Source organism: Equus quagga, chromosome 14, assembly GCF_021613505.1.
Source record: "Equus quagga isolate Etosha38 chromosome 14, UCLA_HA_Equagga_1.0, whole genome shotgun sequence".
Lineage (NCBI taxonomy): Eukaryota > Metazoa > Chordata > Mammalia > Perissodactyla > Equidae > Equus > Equus quagga.
The window spans coordinates 22,721,365-22,745,813 of record NC_060280.1 but is presented as its reverse complement, the minus strand read 5'-3'; the positions used below and the strand labels follow the sequence as shown (position 1 = coordinate 22,745,813).

The following is a 24,449-nucleotide window of genomic DNA, read 5'->3' as shown; positions in this document are numbered from 1 at the left end:
CTCTGACAGTGCCAAATCAGGTACTCTCAGTCACCTGATCTAGCTCCTCCTCTCACTGGCCAACAGTAGCAACCTGATCTCTTTGCTCTGCCTCTTCTCTCCTGATTTTTTATCATACAGGCCTCAGCTTGACTCTGAAGTTCCTGGGGAGAAGCCCTTCCGTAGGGGAAGCACTGGCTTTTTACCTCAGACTTCCCTGCTGGGTAGCCAGGTGATGACCATTTTGAAGGCAGAGAGGTGCCTGAAGAAGATCCACTTCCTCTACCTCAATGTGGCTCCCAGCCGGTACTTTAGGTGAGTGCCTCTGCCCAGACCCCTTCTCCTACTCCCCACACTCCCTGGTTTCCTCCCCTGCCATCTTCCCCTCCTCCTCTCCACACGTGCTCTTCTCCTATCCTTCTCATTTCTCATTCTCCCCTCTCATTTCTTCTCTGTCTCCCAGTTTCCCCCCTCTTCCCTTCTCCTCAGCCTCCTCTTCTCCACTCTGCACCTCGTATTTGGACCCCTTTGCTCTCACAGCCCTTCATCTTAGTCATCCTTTTTTACTTTTTGCTCTGTCCTCTTTATTCTGTCTTAGAATGATAGAAACATTTGATCATCACCTCAGAAGGGAATTTAATGGTGATCTCTTCCAACTCCAATGTAAAAACCAGGTGTTTGTTTAAATCTTTACAGTCAAGGAAGCTTTGTGTTCCCCCAAGGCATCCATTCCTTAGACTGAACCAAAATCTGCTTTATTTAACCTCTACCTCCTGGTCCCAGTTTTATCTCTGGGGCTATAAAAACAAGTCTCTTCATTCCACATGACTCAAGAGGCATTCATTCACTTTCTTCCATTAGATCCAAATCTTACCTAGTTTTAAAGGCCCAATGAAAGTCCCATCTCTTCCCAGAAATAATAATAATACTTAGCGTTAATCAAGCTTTTCTATATACGAGGCATTGTGGTAATTAACACATGACGTGTGTTATCTAATTCTTACCTACCAGCTAGGTGCTGTTGTTATTTCCATACATGAGATGAGTAGACTGGTTCATAGACAGCCTAAGTAACTTGTCCAAAGACACATAGTAAGTGGTGGAAACAGGACTTAAACCCAGGACTATCTTAAAAGTCCGTGCTCTTAAGCCACATCTGATACACTCTCCCAGAGAGAGCCTTCTTTCCTGCATATACTGATCTCTTTCTTCTGAACTTAGGTAGCACCAATGATCTGTATCATCCATTCATTTACTGATCAATTTATTTAACAAACATTCGCTGAGAGCATTGTGTCAGTTATTAAGCAATTGTCTCTTGGCTGTAATTCTACTCTTCTCTCTCTGCTTTGTGATACTGGGCATGAGACTCTGCAAACTCCATTTCTCCTTTTCCAGCTGGCCTCCTGTTAGGTTTGATTAATAGGGGGCGCTAGAAAGAGACTGGACAGCAGGATCAGAGGAGAAGAGACTTTCTTCTTCCTTTGCTTGCTCTTCCTGTCAGCGTTGCCCCAGAAATGGTCCTTCACCCCGGCAGCAGCAGGCACTTTCTAAATCAGCTTCTTCATGATCCTGAGAGGTACAAACACCAGCTGGGTGGCACCTTCCCATTAGAGTTCTGAGTCTCAACTCTCAAGGCCCCTCTTCCAAACTCCTTAGGCACTGATAGCAGCCAGGCAGCATCTCCTTAGAAATCCAAGTCCCAACTCTACCAGCCCCTCCTCTAAGCTCATAGCTTCTAAGAACCCAAACCTCTTCTCTTTGTTCCTCTAGTTCTGAAGCTGCATCCATTTCCTGCAGTTATTATTTCTGTGCTACCTTAGTGTTCCATTTTTGCTTTTTCAGTCCTCTGACACCTTTTAAAAAAACACATTCTGTCTGTTAATTCACTTTTTTGAAATGCCTAGTACAGTTTCTGTTTTCCTGACTGGCCCCTAACTGATACATAAGTGGTCCCAGGAAATGATCCTCAAATATGGGATTCTGATATTGTTTTGGTAATGGCCTTGGCCTTGAACAATGCTGAACTCCTTGCTAATGCGAAATAGGATACAAGTAATCCAGGACATGTAGTGACATCACAAATAATTAAATTATCACTTGTGGTTGAATATGATGAACTACCTACTGACACCTCGTGACTACTATACTTGACTGCCTGGCAGTAATGATAGTAATAGTAGCAGTGTGGGATGGGATGCCTGTTGACCATGGTGGAGAGTTACAGAAAGAAAATTACAAGCTTAAGACTTTAAACTATCAGCTCAGTCATAATCAGAGAAGCAGCACAATCAAAGATAATTAGGTACATAGAAAGACCAGAAACCATGAGCAAGAGAACTAAAAAAGAAGTGAATAATTACAGGACCAACATCTGCCAAAGGAGGAACCCAGGGAAGTGAGTTTAGCATTTGGTGCTGCTTTCCCCAAACAGAGGCGCCTGTCAATTCCAGCAGAGGCAATTGTGTGTCAGTTTTACTATATGCTCCTAGAGTCTGAGAAGAGGAGCTGAGACTCAGAAAGCTGAAGAACAGAAGTTGTAGTTCAGGGCCCTGACCAAGGAGGGAAGTGTTTTCTGGTTCAACTGATATTGTAACCAGGGTCCCAACCCAAAGCCCATGGGATTTGATTTGTGGGTTATCTGATGCATTCACACAGATGATTTTCATATTTTATCCAGATATTTTTTGCCTAACTTTTCTAGTTATTCTCAAGTGGGAGTGTTGGTCCAAATTTCTAGTGTACCATCAGCAAAAGTAGGAGCCTGGCCTTTATTGTTGCATTTTGTATGTTTATTTGCCATGTAACAGGGTTTTGTTCAGTGTGTTTGAATTTATCAAATTTTTCTTGTATTTGTCCTGGATTTTGATTCATACTTAGGGATTTTGCCTACGAATTTATTCCTTCACTTCCTTAGAGTATTTGCTCAACTATCACCTCCCCACCTTCTCCCCCGCATCTAAAATTGCACTCCCTCCTCCCCTGGCACTGCCAATCTCCTTTTCCTCCTCTTCCCCCCTCCTCCCCTCTATGTTTATCGTCTTTCTTCTCCAGTAGAATGAGAGCTCTACCTGGGCAAGAAGTTTGTTTTGTTATATTTAGCAATGTATCCTCAGGGCTTAGAAGAATTTAGCATAGAATAGAAACTTAGTGACATTTGTTGAATGAATGAATGAATTACCCAAAATAGGAACAAATTTGGAGGGAGTAAATGATCAGTTCAGTATAGAACTTGCTGTGTCTCAGATATGTGCAGACATAGAGTGTGAGGTGTTTTGGCATCAGTTGAATATATGGATCTGGGACTCAGGAAGATCTTGACTTGCCCCATTTACTCTCTAACATCACTTAATGCTCAATTAATCTGCATCCTTTGAGGACAAGGACTATGCAGTAGTTTTCTTTATGTCCTCATCTCCCATCACAGCACCTGGACAGAGGGGAACTTGATAATGGTTTAACTGAGCTTCATGAAGTCAAGGACTGGATTTTTCTTGTTCGCTGCTGTATCCTCAGTGCTTGACACAGTGCTTGGCATCATAAGCATTTGTAGAATAAGTGAATATCCCCCAAAGGAGCCGTGGGAAGTGAAGAGACTGCTCTTTAATTTCTGGCCCTGTGCAGAAAGAGCAGCCTCCATCCAGAAAGTCATGCAGAAAGGAGTGTCCCCTTGGGAGAGCCAGGGCCCAGTTAGGATAGGAAGCTATCCTATGGAAGCCAAATGGCCCAGTGGTTAAGAGAGGGGGATTGAGTCAGGTAAATTTGGTTTTAAATCCTCTATTCTTCTCTTAACTACCTTAGGCAAAGTTATAACTTCTCTTTGTTTCAGTTTTCTCATCTGTAATTTGGGGAAAATAATACTCCAGAAGATCTAGTCACTTTATCAGGAATGAACTAAAATTTTTGTATGACTTGACTTAGTGAGCTCATTCTGGTATCTATCCAATACTCAAGTTATTTGCTTAATAACCTATTCTAGAGAGTTGAGAGAAATGAGATATAGAGGAGACCCATTTTCTCTCTTAGGTATTATAGGCATAAGACCTAGGACATACAGCTTTTAAAGAGCTTTAAAATATATTTAATACTTAAAAATATTACTGGCTCCAAGTTATGAAAAGAAAACTACAAAATAAAAATTAATACATGCTTTGTTAAATGTGCCCATAGCATTATGCTAGTCTACTGCAATTACATTCAACTACTATACAGCTCCACATAAATTGTGCGTAATGTGGGCTGTAGGTACATCTCACTGAAGTAGGAGAACTTGTAGGACTTTAAAGTGGCTCTGGAGACATGAACGAGTCTGGCTCACGAGGTTGCAGGTTTCCTCTTTAATGGCCTGTGTCTGGCCTTTTAGTTGCCCCCTGCTTTTCCTCATTCTCGGTTACTCTAAACAGCATTCCGTGATTATCTCTGCATATTATTTCAGTATTTAGGGATATATGTATTTTATCATTTCTAAAATGCACATTTTTTTCACATTTCAACATCTCTGAAATTGCGATGCTTCTTACAAATTGGTGGAGTATCGTATTGGCAGCAGTTTTATTTTAGTGTTTCATAAAAAAAAGTGCTGCATCTTACAACTGCTAGTATCTTAGATTTGATGGGATGTAACGTATCTGGGTTTGGAGATAGGAACTTCTTGGAACTGGCTAGGTGCCTTTTTCTTTCTTCCTATCTATCTTTGGCTTCCATTTCTTCTTAATAACATTTGTTCCATCTTTCTAGTTTGAAGATCCTTCGTCTCTCTTTCCTCTCTTCCCCTTTTCTTCTGCCTTCCTTCCTGCCTCCTTTTTTCATCTCCCTGTCCTTCTTTTGTCCCTTCCTGAAGTCTTCTCAAATTCCTAGGGCTGCCACTGATCAGAGCTCTTCTTTTAAAGGCCCTACAGCCTGACGGTGGTGCCACCAAACAAGGTGAATCCTGAGCACTACATCTTCTCTCCCTTTGGGATCCTACATGTACATCCTGTGGAGGGCAGTGAGACAATGACACTGGGAACCTGGCACCGCCACTCTGTCCTTTGGCAACAACTCCAGTTCATTCCATTCTTCAAGTATTGCCTCTTACGCAAGGCCTTGGCCTGGTAGGTGATGATGGGTATGGAATTTGGGGGGAAGTGTTGCAGAGAGCTGTGGCACATTGTCCCTGCCTTCTGATCTGCAGTTGGAAGAAGAGTATGAAGTTGCAGGGGCTGCAATGGCGTCGGACTTTCCTAGAGAAGCATCTGCTCTGTGCTGTGCCCCACTTTGGAACGGGGCTGCTCCATATTAGCAGGTGAGGTCTTCAAAACACAACTTAAATGGATTTTTTAAAGTAATTTTTATAAAAGGTAATAATATGTTTCTTGTGGAAAATTTGGAAAATACAAAAAAGCACAAAGGTGAAAAATCTTTAATCTCACCACCCATAAATAACTACTATGAACATTTTGTTGCCTACTTTTGTGGTCTTTTTTCTATCACATATATATCACATACTTTGCATATTATTAAGTAACTAGTTTTTTTCTCTGAATAATTCATTCTGAACATATCTCCATGTAATTACATATTCCTACATCAGCTTGCCCCAGATCACACAATTATTAAGTATCAAATCTGGGACTCTAATTCAGGTGTTTGAATCTGAACTCTCTGCTCTTTCCATGGTATTTCTTGGATTCTTTTTTTGGAAAAGCTTAGTTATTCCTATTTTCAGTACTTTCTTGGTTTCTCTGTACTCCTCAGCCTCTTGAGTTATCTTCTGTGATAGGAGTTGTGAACTCAAACACCTATGGGACCCAACAGGAGCTATAGAAGAAATGCATTGGGTTAGGTGCAAGACATTAGGGAGTGTGGGGACTGCAGTCTGGAGATTACATCTAAAGAGGACAGTTACTACTCAGTTCCAATTGACTGTTGCCATTGGGAGTATGGCTCCAGCATGTCAGCCACCTTATTTTCAGGATTTCCTAGAAATCCACACTTTGTTGTAAAATTTCTTAATTTTTGGTTAGCTCAAGTTTTTATTAAAACGCTGTGCTGGCTAACTCTTAGTGGTACATAATATGAAAACCCATGGGCTAGTAGTTTGCAACCTCTGCTCTAGGCATCTTCCAGTCTAACCTAATCATCATGGTGTAATTAAAAACGTACGAGCTTGGAGGCTGGATCTGAATTTAAATCCTGAATACTAGCACGGGCTTTACTCTCTGAGCCTCCGTTTCCTGATCTGAAAACTCAGGATAAAGATTTCTGCTACACAGCTGTAGTGAGAGTTAAATGAGACTGAATATGAAGTACCATGTTCAGTGCCTCTTAATTGGTACTGAATAAATGACACCCATTATGATCATCTTCTGCTTAAATGGAGTCTTTCATGTTTTTCAAGGATGTTTAGAGATGTGGAGTTCTCAGGGTGGGTGGTGGGGGAGTGGGTAACAGAAATGGGTTTCCTCAGGGATGGTCAGCCCATTTGGAAGGTGGAGGTTCATCACCTTTGATCCTAAAACTCACCTGTTCATCGAGACTTTTAGGGTCCTCAGCTTGCCCTATTCCAAGGGAAGAAGCCTCTGTAATCTCTCCTCCTAAGTCAGATCTTAGGATCTATTTGACCCTCTCTTCTGGCAGAAAGATCACTCATGTAAACATTTGCACATACTCCAGGCCATTCCCAAAGAATTCCCCAGCCAGCAACTTCCTGGGCTTGAATTCTTCCAAAGAACTCTCAGGCAGAAGGTGTCACTGTTGGTCACTGGGAATATTATAACCTTTCTCAACTTTTGCTTATTCTGAGGTGAGCTGGGCTAGGAAGAAGTCAAAGGTGTCCAAGGAAAGAGAGCCGAGATGTCAGCTCTGACCAGCTTAACCCTTGATTCCAGGCTTCTGCAGGAGCTGCACTCTGTGTCCTGGCTCCCCCAGGAGCCAGATCGGTCCTATGAGCTGCTAGATCTGCAGCGGGCTCTGGCCAAGGAGAAGCACAAGGCTCTGCGGGTGCTCCAGCGCTGCCTGCACCTCTGCGCATCCATCCTTCGACTGGTAAGAGGTTCTAGTCTATTGTCAACATTTTCTCCAAGCTGAGCTCACTAGAGTTCCAGCCTCTACTTGGCTTAAGTTCTCCTGGGATCCCTTGGGTGGCCTGGACCCTGCAGTTGTCTCAGAGCCCGGCAACAGCAGTCTCTGCTCTGGGTGGATGGATCAGTAACAGATGGGCAGAGACTTGGACTCAACCTTTCCCTGAAGGTTGGTCCTGGCCTTGAGCAGGGAGGAGAAGGAACATAATGTCTATTTTTTCAGTTGTTTGAGCCAGAAGCATTACGGAATTTGAGAGTTGGAATCCTGATCTTTCATGCTGCTGGGCTTATCTTTGAACCTATCTTAAACCTTTGGCAGGCCGCTGTGGCTGGTGGAAGCATCCAGTGATGGTGTCCTTCCTAATTACGCCTGCTTTGCATCTGTGGTACATGCCTCCTGTCTAGGGCCCTGGGAGGCCCTGCTGTGTACTTGCCTCTTGCCCAGGACTTACCATTACAGTTTGTTGTCTGTCAGGTGGGGCTGGATATTCACACAGTTCTCCGACTAATCTTTGTCTACAGATAGTCCAGTTCCAAGAGAGGGAACCCACCCAGATTTTGTGAAAGTGAAAAGTGATGTGAAGGCCTTTGGTATGTTCATACGGGGAAATGGCCTTTAGCCTCCAGACAATAACAGCTGGATCTGCCATTGCACTAAGCTGAATGGGGCAGAAGGTGGGGGTGAGCTGCTCTACAGCCTTTCTCTACCTCCCAGTTCATAAATCCCACCTTTATTTTAATGTCACAAAAATAGTTATAATTTTTATAGTCAGTAGTTATTCTTTTTATTAAGAGATTGTTTCCATGCAGTAAACAAATTTTAAGTGTACAGTTTTGAAATATTTGCATATGTATACTTCCATGTAACCGCTATCCAGAACAGGGTGTAGAGCATTTCCAGCACCTCAGCCAGCTCTCTGTTTCCTCAATTGTCAATGCCCCCAAAGGTAACCACTACCCTGACCTCTGTCACCAGAGATTACTTTTGTCTGATTTTGAATTTTATTTAAATGGAATCAGACAGCATGTGCTCTTTTCTGTCCGCCTTTTTTTTCACTCAACATTCTATTAGTGAGATTTATCCTTAATATTCAGGTACTAGTGGTTCACTCTTTTGTACGCTATGTAGTATTTCCCTGTATGAATGTACCACAATTTATTTGTTAATTCTCCTATCGATGGACGTTTGGATTGGCTCCAGGTTTTCACTATTATGGATAATGCTGCCTTGAACATGTCTTTGTCGTACATATCTTTTGGTGGACATAAGCACTCATTTGTTTGGGGTATTTATGCCAATAGTGGAATTGCTGGAATAGGGTATATGTATGTTTTGCAGTGCCAGACAGTTTTTTAGAGTGGTTGTACCAGTTTATATTCCTGCCAACTGCATGGGAGACTTCCAGTTGTCCTGTCTTCTCACTGACGCTTGGTATTGTCAGAGTTTTACCTGTAGCCGAACTGGTGGGTTTACCGTGATATCTCATTGTGGTTTTAATTTGTGTTTCTATGATTACAAATGATGTTGAGCATCTTTTCATATGTTTATTGGCCATTTTGTTACCCTCTTCTGTGAAGTGTCTAACTCTGTTGCTCATTTTTATTGGTTGCCTGTTTTTTTCCTATTAATTTGTAGGAGTTCTTTATATATAATATGTATCAAATATATGTATGTATTGTAGGTATTTTCTACCAGTCTGTGACTTACCTTTTTACTATTTTAATGATGTCTTTTGATTAGCAGAACTTCCTAATTTTCATAAAGTTCATTTAATCAATATTTTTGGTTAGTACCTTCTGAGTCCTGGTTTAAGAAATCTTTGCCTACCCCAAAGAAATTTTATTGCCTTTTCTTTCACGTTTAGAAATGGTTCTATGGTTCACTTCAAATTAAATTTTATGTATGATGTGACGTGACAGTCAAGTTTTATTTTTCCTACTTATTGAAAAGCCTGTCCTTTCCCCTACTTAATTACAGTGGTGTCCTTTTATTAAATCAGGCAATTGTATATGTGTTGGTCTATTTCTGGACTTCCTTTTGTTCTATTGGTCTATTTGTCTATCTTTTTGTCAAGTCACAACTGTCTTAATTATTGTAGCTTTATGATAAGTCTTGATATCTGGTATTGTAAGTCCTACAATTTTTTGTTTTTCAGGATTTCCCTGACTACTCTAGGTTCTTGGAATTTCCATACAAAGTTTAGAATCAGCTTATTAATCTCCACAAAATAGTTTAAAGGATTATTTTGTTGGCTTGCTTTGAATCTATAGATCAATTTCGGGGAGAACTGATATCTTGACAATTTTTCATTTCCTAATCTGTGAACATTTGATCTCTATTTATTTTCGTTTCTTTAATTTCTTTTAACAAGGTTTTATAGGTTTCCAGTAGAGGTCTTGAATGTATTTCATTAGGTTTATTACTGGATGCTTGATATTTTTTTGTTGTTATTGTAAATGGTATTTTTTTTTTTAAAGATTTTATTTTTTTCCTTTTTCTCCCCAAAGCCCCCTGGTACATAGTTGTATATTCTTCGTTGTGGGTCCTTCTAGTTGTGGCATGTGGGACGCTGCCTCAGCATGGTCTGACGAGCAGTGCCATGTCCGCGCCCAGGATTCGAACCAACGAAACACTGGGCCGCCTGCAGCGGAGCGCGCGAACTTAACCACTCGGCCACGGGGCCAGCCCCAATGGTATTTTAAAACATTATTTTTTTCTAATAGTTGCTACACCATACCCAAATATTAATTTATGGTGCATAAAAAGACATAATTGTGAAAGGACAATCCAGAAAGCTTTCACAGGGCAATATACAATAATATTTTTATCTCAGGATTTCTTAAACAAAATATAAAAATTTTAAACAATAAAACAATTAATACATTTGTCTATATTAAAATTAACTTTTAAAAAAGCACCATAAAAAGAGTGAAAAGACAAGCACATGCAATATGTGGAGCCACAGTCTGTGCTGCTATGTAGACGGGAATGGAACCTGTTCCTATTGGCAGTCCCCCCAAAGGGGTGGAAGTAGGGAAGGGGAAGATCAGTAATCATCCCAGCTAGTCAACTGTATTGTTAGAGAAGCAAGCTTGTGATCTGCGCTGAATAAAAGCACGCTGCTGCCCATTAAACTGTAGCATTACTAATAACTAGAATAGATTTGAAATGTTGAATAAATAAAGATATTAAATGTGAGCATTTGGTAGATACCCTTTGTCAATTTTTAAGGAAGTTCTCATTAATTCCTAGTTTGCTATAAGGTTTTATCATGAATGGGAGTTGAATTCTGTCCAGTCATTTTTTTTCCGCTTCTATTTAGATGATGATGGGACTTTTTTCCTTTAGTCTATTAATAAGGCAAACTGTCAGTGTTAGACCACCTTTGCCTTTCTGGGGTAAACCGTTTTTCCTCCTTCCTCCCTCACTGCCTCCCTCCCTCCCTCCCTTCCTTCCTCTCTTCCTCTTTCTTTCTTCCTCTTTCTTTCTGTGTAACTTTTTATTTTGATATAATGTCAAACTTATTAGGAGAGTTGCAAGGATAGTGTAATAAACTCTCATATACCTTTTACCCAGATTGTTATTTTGTCCCATTTACTTTATCACCTATGCTCTTTCTTTTTCTATGCATATACATTATTTTTCTGAACTGTTTGAGAGTAAGTTGTAGATGTCAAGTCCCGTTACCCCTATGTATGCCAGTGTGTTTTTCATAAGAACAAGGACATTTTCCTCTATGACTCTAGTACAGTTATCAGAAATTAGGCAATTTTGCTTTGATACAATTCTGTTATCTAACCCACAGTCTTATTAAAAATATGCCAATTATTCCAATAATGTTCTTTACTGCTATGTTTTTTTCCTGCTTCAGGATCCAATCCAGAATCATGCATTGCATTTAGCAGTCACTTCTCTTCAGTCTCTTTCATGTGGAACAGCTTTCCAATTCCCTTTCCAGTTTCATGTGGACTTGTTTTTCTGGCTCCTTGTCTTGTGGTGGGACAACTCTACAATATGATGTACATTCCAAAGCCATCTCCCCTTCACGTCAGACCAAGAACCACCTTCGCTGTACCTTGCTTGGCGCTGTCCCCTCCTTGTTTTACTTCCCTCCCACCCTTAGAGTTTTGTTTCCTAAAGATTATTCCTTCAATAAATCTCATTTCCCCAAGTTCCTGTCTCAGGCTCTGCTTCTAGGGAACCCAACCTAAGAAATTAGACCAAGCTTATTCAGTGTTTTATTCAAATATTCTATAGCCACAATTGTTTTTCTTACCCACTTTATCTTTCAGTTTCTGAGAGATATATGTTAAAAATCCCCTCCTATGACTGTACATTTATTAATTTCTCCTTGATCTTTCATTTTGGAACATGTATTTCAAAATCATGCTGTAATGTGCATAAAGGTTCATAATAATATTTCCTGGAGACTTTATTAATATGAAAAAGTCTTCATTCTTGTTACTGCTTTTCTACTAGAGATCTCTTTTGTCTGATGTTAAGAGCATCAAGCATTTGCTTGATCCATCTCTTTCTATCCCTTTGTTTTCAGTCTTCCTTTGTTGTTTTGTTTTATGTGTATCTCTTACAAATAGCTGGAAAACATTTAGTCTGAAGATCTGTTTTGCAATAAGCTTATCTCATTTATTGTGACTACTGATAGGTTTGGACTTACTTCTCCCATCTGGTTTTGGTGTTTCCTATTTCCTGTGGTTTCTATTTGATTCTTCCTGTGTTTCTTGTCTTTTGTTGGATTGTTTACCTTTTTGTTGATGTTATTGTCCTCTAATGATTGGGATATTATACATTTTATTCTTCTTGTCATTGCCCAGGAACTACTCAGTGCCTACTCATCTTTCTTAGTTTTAGAATGTTGATTTTGTTTCTCTTCATAGACTGCTAGCTGGAGGAAGCCATGTAATTCAGTTCTGGGCAATGAAATGTAAATGGAAGTCACTTGGAAAACTTTAAAACAGGCAAATTCAACTAGAATGTCTTTTTGGACCTTTACTCCTGTCTTATTGTCTGACCCTTAGATGAAATTCCTGGTGATAGAGAAGCCATCTCACCATGATAAGGGTGAAAGTCATATTAAGGATGGAGGAGGAAGAAGACAGAAGGAGCTTTGTTCTGATTGATGTTATTGGGCCAATATGCCATCCAGGGATTTCTTATTGCATTAAATAAATAAACCTTTTACTTGCTCAAGCCGCATTTTTTCTAGTTTTCTCTTACTTGCAGCTGAATGCATATGTAAGATATTTATACCCTTGTCCAACAGGTGTAGCTGTTCAACTTACATTTTATAACAATGTGTCTTTCATGTCTTTTTCTAAAAGCACCTTCTCAGAGAGGCCTTCTCTGGTCACCTTGTTTAAAATTGTAAAGCCCACTGTCACCAGCACTTCTCATCCCTCTTTCCCTGCTCTGTGGGTTTTTTTTTTTAAATAACACTTATCACCTTTTTGCATAGAATATAAATTGCTTACTTATTATGTTCATTGTATTTTTTTCTGTTTCCAACTCCCCCACCACAGAGGGTAAGGATTTTTGTCTACTTCATTCACTAGTATATCTCTATATTATAGGGGTGGCATATAGTATGTGCTCAGTGAAGATTTGTTGAATGAATGAATGCCAAGTGTGAATTTGTCTCCATATCTTTCTCCCAAGCAGAATAAGTACCTCAGCATTCTCCTCATTCCCTTTCTCTCCTCTCTCTACCCTCCACCCTTCCTATTATGCTTATATTGATATCTCCTGAAATTTTAATTCTGGATTGTTACAAACATTCTTATTTTATAGCCTACCCATTTATAATTAACAATATGTTTTACAAGTTTCTTTGCTCATCAAAGCTTCTTATAGACCACTTTATCCTCTTATATTCATTTTCCTCTGTCAGAAATATACTATTTTTTTTTTCAGAGAGAATCTGTGGATGGTAAATTTTTGTAGTCTTTGTATATCTAAAAATGTCTTTATTTATCCTCAAACTTCAGTGACACTGTGGCTAGATACGGAATTCTGGGTTTAAAAAAATCTCCTCGGAACTTTGAAGATATTGCCCCTAGTGGTGAGGTTTTAAAATTGTGACTGATTATGCTCTGTTATCGTAACTCTTGTTGTTGTTGTTTGTATGGTTTTATTCTAATTGACACTCAGTAAGCCCTTTCAATGTGAGGTGATACATTCTTTTTTACAAACATTTACTGTAGAACTACCCATACGAGGCACTGTGTTAAGCAGTAGAGTAAATGAAATAAGGTGTGACAGAGGCCTCCTCCTTGAAGAATTTACAATGTACAGATGGTCCCCGCCTTACGGTGGTTTGACTTGCGGCTTTTCGACTTTATGATAGTGTGAAAGCAATACGCATTCAGTAGAAACCATACTTCGAGTTTTGAATTTTGATCTTTTCCTGGGCTAGCTATATGCAGTATGATACTCTCTTGTGACACTGGACAGCAGCAGTGAGCGCAGCTCCCACTCAGCCACACAATCACAAGGGTAAACAAGCAATATTCTACGCTGTACTGTTGTTGCCAGTGTTTTTTGGATGAGTACCCATCCAACCATTGTGTTTTTCACTTTCAGTACAGTATTCAATAAATTACATGAGATATTCAACACTTTATTATAAAATAGGCTTTGCGTTAGATGATTTTTCCCAACTGTAGGCTAACATAAGTGTTCTGAGCACATTTAAGGTGGGCTAGGCTAAGCTGTGATGTTCGGTAGGTTAGGTATATTAAATGCATTTTTGACTTAGGATGTTTTCGATGTGGTTGGTTTAACCCCACTGCACTGTAAGTCAAGGAGCATCTGTAGTGAATGAGTCACACAAGTAACTAGATAATGATGATGCACTGGACTAAGGGCTACGAAGTGGGAAGCACTGGGTATTGAGGGTGTTGCTAGATCATGGAAGAGGACATCTCAGCAGGTCTGAGGGCATGTTTGTGTATGATGCACCTAGTTTAGGCCTCAACTACCTTATGTCTGGGTCTCAGAAGACTGGGATTTGAGCTCAGGATTAGCAGAAGACAATTCACAGGCAACAATTAATTCTAATCGTAAGCTCTATTGGGCATCGAAAAGGACAGGAGAGCAGCAAGGACAAAAGGTCCATCTGGCTAAGCATATCTTTCTGGTGTCTGCCCTCTGTTCCTGAACAGGACAGGCCCAGAGAGGTGGCAGCTGTCAGCAGCCTTTGTAGGCTGAGGAACCTCCCAGATGTGAGAAGAACCCAGAAAGAGGTTTCCAGACTTTTATCCCATATTCCCCATCCCCCAATAGAAAGTCTGTGTCAGTACCCAGAGAGCTTCTACTATCAAACTATCACATAAGGCAGTATTGTGCTAGTCAGCAGGCCACAACACCCGGGCCTAATGATTGGAGTCCAGATCCTGGAATTATTGCTGAGCCCTACTTATCCAATCTCTTCTCTTTCTTTGTCTAATCTGTGCATTGTGAACCTCTCTATTTACACATGCACAGATTTTCTGTTTGAGTTCTACCCTAGGGGCTTTTAGTAGACAGGCCTGGTCTATCAAATTAACACATGTGGCCTCTCAATATATTTTCTCTGTTTTACATCTTCTCTAGTCACTTAAAGATTTCTAAGCCTAATCTCTACTAAAAAGCAGCCCACCGTGTGCATATCTAGGTTCTAGGTTTCAGGCTCCAAAACCGGAGAGTTCTGCACAGACCAGTGGATGGCTGGTTTGCTCTCCATCCCCAGTGGAGTTTTCTTTCTCCAGTGAATTTTCCACTCTCTACACTGACAGGTTCATGAGGACACATATCACATGCAACAGGGCCTGCAAGAGCGAGTGAAAAACTGCAAGAGGATCAGGGCAAGCCAAGGCTCCATATACCTTCAGAGGGTACAGTGCCAGCAGCTGGAGCAGAAGCTGAGGCAGGCAGAGGCCTGGTTGCTGCAGCTGGGACGGTTGGCCCGCCTAGTGGACTACATGATTTGCCAGAGCCTCGTGTCTATCATAGAGGAGGAGATAACCTCTTTTGTGGCCAACATTCTGCAAGTGAGGTGGAGGGGTGGCATCTGGAGGTGGGCAGGCAGTCAAGGGCCAGATGGAGGGGAGCGGATACTGACATCTAGCCCCATGACCTCTCCTGGCCCTTTTTTACAGGCTCCAAGGCAGAATCCCTTTCTCTTAGCACAGCTGGTCTTTGATAATTGTGGCCAGCTATCTCATGAGCCCTGTATTGAAAGTATAATCCAGATTCTAACTGGGGGCCTACAGTCTGTCAAGTCCTCTGCCCTGAAGGTATTCTGGATTGGGCAGTGGGCTGTCTGTAGGAATTTCCACTTCCTATACTCTGTGTAATCAGAAGCTCTCAGCCTAGTCTGAACCCTCCTTGTTTTCCATTTCTGCCCCTTCTCCATCCTTTGGCTTGAAGGTAATGCAATCTGCAGACCTGAAGACCCACTGGGATTCCCTGTGTCCTGAAGGTATTTAAGGAGACCTAGGCAGAAGGTGGGAAGGGTGGAAGGAGGGGGAATGGCACATGCACTGTGCTAGTGGCATGGCCGTAGAGTCAGGCCTTGGGTGTGGATGGAGCAGCTCTACCCTGGGTGCTGCACACATGTGTTGAGGAGTAGAAGGGTGGGGGTATTTTTTGCTTGCTCATGCCTGTGCTTATGTGTATGTGTGTGCATTCATCTGAGTGTATTGAGGGGTGTATGAAAGACTGTGAGTGAGTACATTGTCCTTCCTCTGGTTCATCCAAACTCCATGTGGTGTTTCACTAATGTCATAATGGTGTTTCATTTACTGTTGAATTTGATTGCTAAGTTAGTTTGTATTCGTTTGACGAACCCTGCTTATTCAGTATTTGCTTTATTTCATAGGGTTCTTTTTCATTTCATATAGAATAATTCATTAGTACTTTTGAGTTACTTTAACCAGTTATTTGTTATCAAGCCTTGAACTTGTTAACTATCAGGGAAGAAATACGTCTTCACATTTCCTTTATTTGGAATGCTAACATTGTCACAAGTAAAATCATTAAATGTGTCCAGACATGTAGATGCTTTTTCATTTTCCCGTTCAAGTAGTATACTTTCATTAAGATGATTTAAAGACACAAAGTTAATTTTAGGAAATAGGTGACAACGAGGAAAAAGGTTCACTGGAAGGAGCTCATGTCTTTTACAAATCACACCAATTGGGGCAAATTTTTTTCTCAAATGAATCTAGTTTAATTGATAGCGGCTTTTGGTATTTGTTTTACTTGGTACAGTGGAAGGAAGAAGGGCTCTGAAATCAGACACATTAGTTTACTAATCTATGAAATAGGAATAACAAAAATACCTAACTTGCAGGATTGTTTTGAAGATTAAATGGGATAATACATTTAGTATAGTGCTCAGCACATAGTAATACATGCTACAGATAGTATCTTCTTACTATTATCCATATTAAAAACTTAGATAAATCAAGATATTTCATAGTATTTTTTTTATTATATGTTGTACTAATTTGTATTATGGATATGCTGTAGTATTTTCCTTTGAATGGCAAAACAAACAAAAACACAAAACTTTTACTCTCAATTCTAATGTAAGTGAAAATATTCACCTGCAATGTCTTGGGTTGTCCCTTCTTTTTTTTTTTTTTTTTTAAGATTTTATTTTTCCTTTTTCTCCCCAAAGCCCCCCAGTACATAGTTGTGTATTTTTAGTTGTGGGTCCTTCTAGTTGTGGCATGTGGGATGCCGCCATAGCATGATGAGTGGTGCCGTGTCCGCACCCAGGATCCAAACTGGCGAAACCCTGGGCCATCGAAGCAGAGTGCGCAAACTTAACCACTCGGCCACAGGGCCGGCCCCCTGGGTTGTCCCTTCTACTTTTAAAAGAGCAGTATGGACTGATGTATTTAGGGGTGAAATGCCACAATGCCTATATCTTACTTTCAAACAGTTTAGGGGAAAGAGAGAGAGAAGGAAAAACAAATAAAGCAGTGTGGCAAAATGTTAATTGTTGAATCTAGGTAGGTGGATAAAGGTGTTCATAGAACCTTTAAACTTTTCTACATGTTTGAGATTTTCAGAATCAAAATTTGAAGGAAAAAAAAGATCAGCATGGAAAATCAAATTAAAATTGTGAAGGAACCAGAACCAAAGTTCTGATTCAGGATTTTCCCTAAGTTCTTTAAGAAAATTAGAGCAATATTCAATAAAAGTAAATATATAGCAGTTAAAACACTACTAGTAGTCTTTAAGAAACATACTTCCATCTGAGAAATCTTTTACTTAAATGAGGCAAAATTTGTATGGCATTTTAACCAAGTTACAGCATGATTTCAATACCTCTGGTTATACATAAAAATATGAAGAATAAGCCCCCTACAATAGAAAGTTATACATTGACTAGATTGTAGTTCCTAGAAGAATACTCAGTTTAGTACTAATAACATCATTGCAACATATCCTCCAGTCTTTTTTTTTTAATTGAGGTCATATTAGTTTATAACTGTGTAATTTCAGATGTACATTATTATAGATCAGTTTCTGTATAGACTGCATGGTACTCACTGCCAATATTCTAGTTTTTATCCATCACCATACATATGTGCCCTTTTACCCCTTTCACCCACTCCCCACCCCCTTCATTAGTGGTAACCACTAATCTGTTCTCTTTATCTGTGTGTTTTTCTTCCACATATGAGTGAAATCATATGATGTTTGCCTTTCTCTGTCTGGCTTATTTCTCTTAACATAATACCCTCAAGATTCATCCATGTTGTTGTGAATGGGACGAATTTGTCTTTTTTATGGCTGAGTAGTATTTCATTGTGTATATATATACCGTATTGTCTTTATCGATTCATTCATTGATGGACACTTGGGTTGCTTCCACGTCTTGGTTATTGAGAATAATGCTGCAGTCAACATAGGGGTGCATAGATCTCTTAGTATTGTTGATTTCATGTTCTTTGGATAAATACCCAGTAGTAGGATAGCTGGATCATATCATATCCTCCAGTCTTAAGCTGTGTTCTCTGCCATTTTCCAGAGGATAGTCTTACTACTGGAACATTTTTTGACCAAGAAGACAGTATTAATATTACTATCTGATGTCCTTATAATCTTATCAGGGATTTTCTGCAGTTTAAAACTGAGAAAATGTAATCAGATAATCATTTTTCTCATCTGGCAGGTGTCAAGTTCCTCAGAGTTGTTCCATTAACTTTACTATGACAATATCCTACCAAGATTTTGATCTTGGTGGTAAAATAAATCTGTTACAATAAAAAGGGACGGAAGATTGCTTCATTTTTATTATAAAATCTTTTGATGTACGTTTTGGTTGGGATGGTGTTGAAGTTAGCTTAGAGATACGCTGCAAAGCATGAAACTGTCATTACTGTATTTTTTCCCAGGGGCTGCATATGGCAGGGATGGTCTCTTGGGAGTGTGAGGTATGAATAGTATGAGCGGCAAGAGGAAGTATGGAGGGAAGCAGTATAGCAGTGAGTGGATTCATAGATGAGAGAGAGAGATTTTTTTTTCTTGCCAATCTGTAAGAAATTTTGAAGAGATGAAAAGTTGTATATATGTTTGATAAGGGGCTGGCCCAGTGGCACAGTGGTTAAGTTAGCACGTTCTGCTTCAGCAGCCCGGGGTTCATCAGTTCAAATCCTGGGTGTGGACCTAACCACTGCTTGTCGAGCCATGCTGTGGCAGGCGTCCCACATATAAAGTAGAGGAAGATGGGCAAGGATGTTAGCTCAGGGTGAGTTTTCCTCAGCAAAAAGAAGAGGATTGGTGGCAGATGTTAGCTCAGGGCTAATCTTCCTCAAAAAAAAAAAAAATATATATATGTTTGACAAGAAGCTTTACTCTGTAAAATGTCTGAGTTACTCATTCGAGGGAACCTCTGTACACTTCCAGACCTCTTTGCAGCTAGGTGTCCTATGTGATTTAGATCTACATGAGACTTCAGTTCAGAACTGAGGTCAGTAGGGGAGAGAAGCAGGGCATATGCCATCCATTCTGCTGGTGGAGATCATAAGAGAGGCAATGTGCTTTTGTAGCTGGTGGTATGGCTGTGACATCTCAATTTACCAGGTAGCACAGAGCCCTAGACACTTAGGCTAGAGTGTTTTTGTTTTTCAGCTCTTCCAATTATTCGCAACCCACTTAATATTCCATAATAATTCCCTTCCTCCTTATACTAGCTAGAGTAAATTCTGTTCTCTACTCCTGAACCCTAACTAATAAGTTCCCTCGGTGGGTCTGATGTACTGTGCTTGGGATGTAGATGTATGTGCAAACTCACTTGTGAGCAGGGATTGTGTGTGTGTTTGTGTGTGTAATGTCTGTGTACACTCAAGGTAGAGAGAGAAGTTGTGTGTGGGCCCTGGAGGGCACACATGGACAATTATGGCATGTACCCCACCAGAAGATGAAGAGGAGGACTCGAACACAGGATCCCTGATGCCCAAATTCCAGGACCAGTCCAGCGATGCTGTGCGCATCTTCTGTGGCCCGAATGTAGGATTAGTGTGGCCTTGGAAGTCTCACACAATTACTGAAGCCCTGGAGGTCCGTGGGTACCGGCTACGGGGCCAGTACCTGCCCCCCAGTTATAAGCAGCTGCAAGAGGACCTAGACAACAACCATCGAATCCAGCAGGCACTGACTATACAACAGGCCCTGCTGGAGGTGAGAACAGAGGTTTAAGGAGTGGGATGATACCCTCCAATTCCCATCATGGCCACCCAGCTCTGTCCTAAGCACCTTGTCTTCCACTAGGGCATGCTGTGGGAGGTGCAGGAATTCTGCAAGGAGCATCACTGGATGACAGGCATTTATGAGTTCCTGCAAGCCTGGGGGCCTCAGAAGCTGGAGTCCATGAGAGGTTGTCCTATCAAGAACTACGTGTTGCTGGTGAGCTGCCTGAACACTTGGCAGGCCCGTGTCTCCAATATACCTGCAGAGCTGGTCACAAAAGGCAGGTTGCTGCTGCTGAGCTGCCGTGACGTACATGCTGAGCTGGGTGAGTGCTGCTTATCCCCCCTCCTTTCCTTCTGCCTTCCTTATTTTATCCACATGGCCTCCTTGGGCCTGGAGTGTCCTCCAGGGACCTTTGGTGTGGGCCTCTCATTGGCCCTGTAGAGCCTCCCAAAGCTGCAGGTCCCAGCCCCTTCTCTTTACAATGAAAGGTATGATCATTACCGAGGACAGCTTATGCATCCGTTTTGGCTCTCTGCTCTTTCCCCATTCTCCTTAGGAATCATGTTCCTGTCACCTGACACTTTCTGTTTTCATGGTGTGGAAGTAGTTCAAACCAAATGTGACTGAGAAAAATCTTAGCCTACTCTTTAGGCTAGAGAACTCAGTTTCTTTACAGAGATTCTTAGGAATCAAGGGTGCCTCTTCTCCACAGGTAGCAGAGTCAAAATGACACTGCAATTTGTATGTGTAAAAAGTTACTCTCTTTAACTAATCTTGTCTTACTCTGTAGTCCTAACTTCTGCTGATAGTGAAAGAAAAATACATTCCAGTTAAAAGTGAAAGCGCTTTTCATTTAAAGCAACACTTTTGCTCTAATTCAGTCTATTTTGGGTATTTGGTCAATTCAAACTTCATACTGCAGTTCAGGGTTGTTTTTGTTCTCAAGTGTCCTCTGTTTCTTTTCCTCTCCAAGGTGGCATCTGGCATTGAAGAGGGCTCTGGGCTGCGTGCTCTTCTCTACTGGCTTCTGTGACCCTTGCTGAGGTGTAATGCATCCCTGCCTGGTCTCTGCCCTCCTTCTCACATTGCTCCCTCTGTGTCCTGAGCTAGTGTAACTGGGATGTGTGCTCTTGGCTCCTAGGAGCCCAGAGTTTCTACCTTTGCTGACTCGGCCCTGCAGGGGCTCCTGCTGGCATTGCAGATCCTTGGGGTTTTAGTGAACCCTTCATCCAGTCTTTGTCTTAGGCTGGCCACCACCATAGTTTCTGCTTCACGGTCCCTCGCCCCTCAACTCAGGAACCCCATCAGGCACTCTGGCTATCAACTCTCTGCTCTCTTCTGTATCCCCTATGGTTTAGAGCTGTGGGGAACTTGGGAAAGTTTGTTTGGCCCTCTTTCTGTCACAACACATCACACCATGACTTCTACTCTGCTATGACTATCTCATGTCATGTGAGCATAAGGGCACCCTGCAAGGGGGTGTCTTCCAAAAGTTCCACATGGAAAGTGGAGCTCAAGCCCACCCTGCTGTCTGCTTCCTCCTCCATCCATCTCAGTTTCCCTCCTCTTGCCACTACCTACACCCACTAGGCCAAGGCCCAGTTGTTGATCTCCCAGGGTCTCCGAGAAATCTGGTGTAAGACCTAGTCTTGTTCCTCTTTTCTCTTTCTCCCTTCCCCTGGGAAGGATGCCTCATGCTATTGTTTCCTAGCTAAGTGCCTCCACCTAGGAGCTGGCCTTGGAGAAGCTCACAGTGGGGTGGACTGGGAAGCCAGTGATGTGTTCTTCTAGGAAACAGGAAGCTTGTTCTGTTTTCTCACCTAACCCCCAAAGATGGCAGTAACCAATAGTGTCTACTTCCTGCAGAGACTGGATACTATTCGGACGCATGGCTCCCAGGCCTGCTTTCTTTATGAAAGTGGGAAGCCTTGGAGTGAGGGCCTGAAAAAGTTTGCTTGAAAGTGCTTACCTGCCTCACCCTTCCTGCCTCTGCTCCTCAACAGCTGAAAGGACATGCCTCATGAGGTATCTCATAGGCCACAAAAACTCCCCACTCTTTCCCTTCCCCTCCTAAATGTACAGGGAGTGCAGGGCAGGAACAAGGAGGGCCTGCAATTGGTCTGCTTTCTTTCTGACCCTGTTTTGGGCAGGCTTTCCTCCCCTGTTGCGGGAAGTCTGTGTTTTTCCTAGTTTGTTAGCACCTTGATCCTTAGTGCAGGATCAGCTGGCCTCTTCAAGAGAAACGGAGAGAAAAGCACAGGTTCAGAATCCTGGCTCTGTTTTTTCACTGGTGTGTACGACCTCAGATCACTGAGCTTCAGTTTCTTTATTTGTAACATGGACATAATAAAACAGTCACTCATGGGGTCATGGCAAGGAGGATTAAACAAGATACTATTTGCAATATTCCTGGCATTGACTATGGCATGCAGTAGGTGCTTAATTTTTTTCATTTCACCTTATCCCTTTCTGTCTGCTCTCATCCTTCTTGCTGATCTAATTTTATCTTCTTATTCTCCAACTTTGTTCCTCTTCTACCTGGGCTCCCTTGAACAGCAAATGTATCCACTCTGGTAAGTTGTCCTCACCAGAAACTTGGGTTTATCCTTTGCTCTTCCCTCTCCCTAACTGTACCACATCCAACCTGTTGCCCAATGCTTTCTGTTCTTCTGCCTCCTAAATCTCTCTCAAATCTGTTTTCCCATCCATCTCCAACAACCCTTGTATTTTATCAATCCATCACTCCTCTATGCCGTATGGTGTCGCTGTTGAGCTCCTCTCTGCCTTTGCCTGCCTGATGCAGCTAGTCCAAAAGCGGCACCACTGCAACAGCCTAGCTACTGTCATAGGTCAGAGGGATAGTTTGAAAAAGGATAAGTATGCATCCTTGTGTTCTCTTCAACCCTGGGTGCCCTTTGATAGGTTCCTTCTCTCTTGATTTTCTCAGTCTCAGCTCTTGGTGCCCAGTCCTCTTGGTGACTTCCTCCAAGGCTCCAAAAGTGCCATCCCCAGTATGTCTCAATTCTCTGTCTCTGGAACTCACGATCCCACTTTCCAGTTGCAGAGATGCTCATAAGGGATAAGTCAACTTACTTTTCATAACTCAAAACATAAAATATAACACAGTGGAGCTAGGCTGCCTGAGTTAGAATCCTTGCTCTGCCACTGTGTGATGTAGATAAAGTTACTTACCCTCTCTCAGCCCAGTTTGCTTTTCTATAATATAGGGACAATAATAGTATCTACTTCAAAGAGTTTTTGTGACTGTTAAATGGGTTAGTACAAGTAAAGTAGTTGACATTGTGTCTGGCACATAGTAAGCACCCTGTACAGTATTTTGTGGTATACTACATATTATATTTCTATATTGGGTTCTGCTGTTCTATGTATATTTTAACATCTTTGAACTTAAGAAGTGTATTAAGATTGATGGCGTGTGAGAGTTTAGATGGCATCATTTTTTTCTTTTTTTGTGGTTTATAAAATAATGGTGCTTCTTACAGTCAGTAAGATTTGATGAAGTATCATATTGGTATTATTCCTTCCCTCAGAGACAGTGGAATGTTCATATCTCCCAAGGCAGCTTCCAGTTTTATCTCCTAGCCCCATATCCACCTGACAGCTTCTTTCCTTTAATCCTTAAAAACAAAAAGCAGATTGCACACTCTTCTGGGTACCTCTTCTACTAGAGCAGAGGCAGTAAGACTCCCCAAAAAGAAAACTTTCATCTCTGATGGGACATTCTGCTATTCATTGACATATCACTCCTGGACCTTTGCATGTGCTATTATTTCATCTGCTTGGTGTGCCTTTGTCCCTTGGCACATTAACTACTCAACACGTTTAATTCGAGTGACCCCATCTCTGTGGAGACCTTTCGCAGCCTCAATGGGCCTCCTCTCCCTTTGCTGTGCCAGGTTGAGGGCTCCTGGGCACTTGCAGAGCATTTATCACACTGGTTTGTGACTGTCCATTTATATATGTGTGTTTGCCACCATATTGTGAGCTTCTGAGGGTGGGAACACTTTCTGTCTCACTCACTCACTCTTGTCTGCTGGTGCCCAGCACAGCCCCAGTGTAGAGCAGCTGACTGGACAGTGAGCAGAGGTCCAGTAAGTGTTCAATGAGTGAAGGAATGAATTCATGGTCTGGCTTCCCCTTCAGACTTCTCCCACTCTGGACCCACAGCGCTCCCCTAGCACCCCTTCTTTTTTGTGCACCCCCTAACAACTAACTCTCTCCTGTCTTCAGAATCCAAGCTGGAGAGCATCAGGAAGGACATTCTTGCACAGGTGCAGAACGAGTGCTGGAGCCGCAGTCAACAGCTAATGACAGAGCTCACAGATTTCATAGAGGTCTTTCAAACCATCAACTCAGACATTCACACCATTTCACGGTGCTCCCAGAAGGTGGGCTCTCCCCATCCTTCCTTCTCAGCTTATCCAGGCCCCATCCTGCTCAGATGCTCAGCACACTCTGTTCAGGTCTCAGCTGAGCTCCCCATGGAGCTTGATGCTCTTAAACCGCTCACATATGTGACCTGCCCTTGCTAATTCTCGCCCTGTTCATATGGCCCTCAGTTTTCTCATGGCTGTGGGAGGCTCTGGTATGAAGAGAGACGCATAATTCTGCTCTCTGTGATAGTCAGATTTGGATATATTGCCCTGTCATCAGGGTAATGATTTGGTGGAGGAGGAACTGTG

General features: G+C 41.7%; 1 protein-coding gene across 1 annotated transcript in view; it reads left to right on the top strand.

Moving 5' to 3' along the window:
- The window catches only part of DNHD1 (dynein heavy chain domain 1), a 67,097-nt gene that overhangs the window by 5,320 nt on the left and 37,328 nt on the right, over window positions 1-24,449 (top strand). The window contains 10 exon segments of the mRNA XM_046637944.1: window positions 121-294; window positions 4,869-5,072; window positions 5,153-5,263; window positions 6,849-7,005; window positions 14,832-15,086; window positions 15,195-15,332; window positions 15,466-15,517; window positions 19,472-19,734; window positions 19,825-20,068; window positions 23,998-24,155. Coding sequence (XP_046493900.1) covers window positions 121-294; window positions 4,869-5,072; window positions 5,153-5,263; window positions 6,849-7,005; window positions 14,832-15,086; window positions 15,195-15,332; window positions 15,466-15,517; window positions 19,472-19,734; window positions 19,825-20,068; window positions 23,998-24,155 — 1,756 coding nt within the window.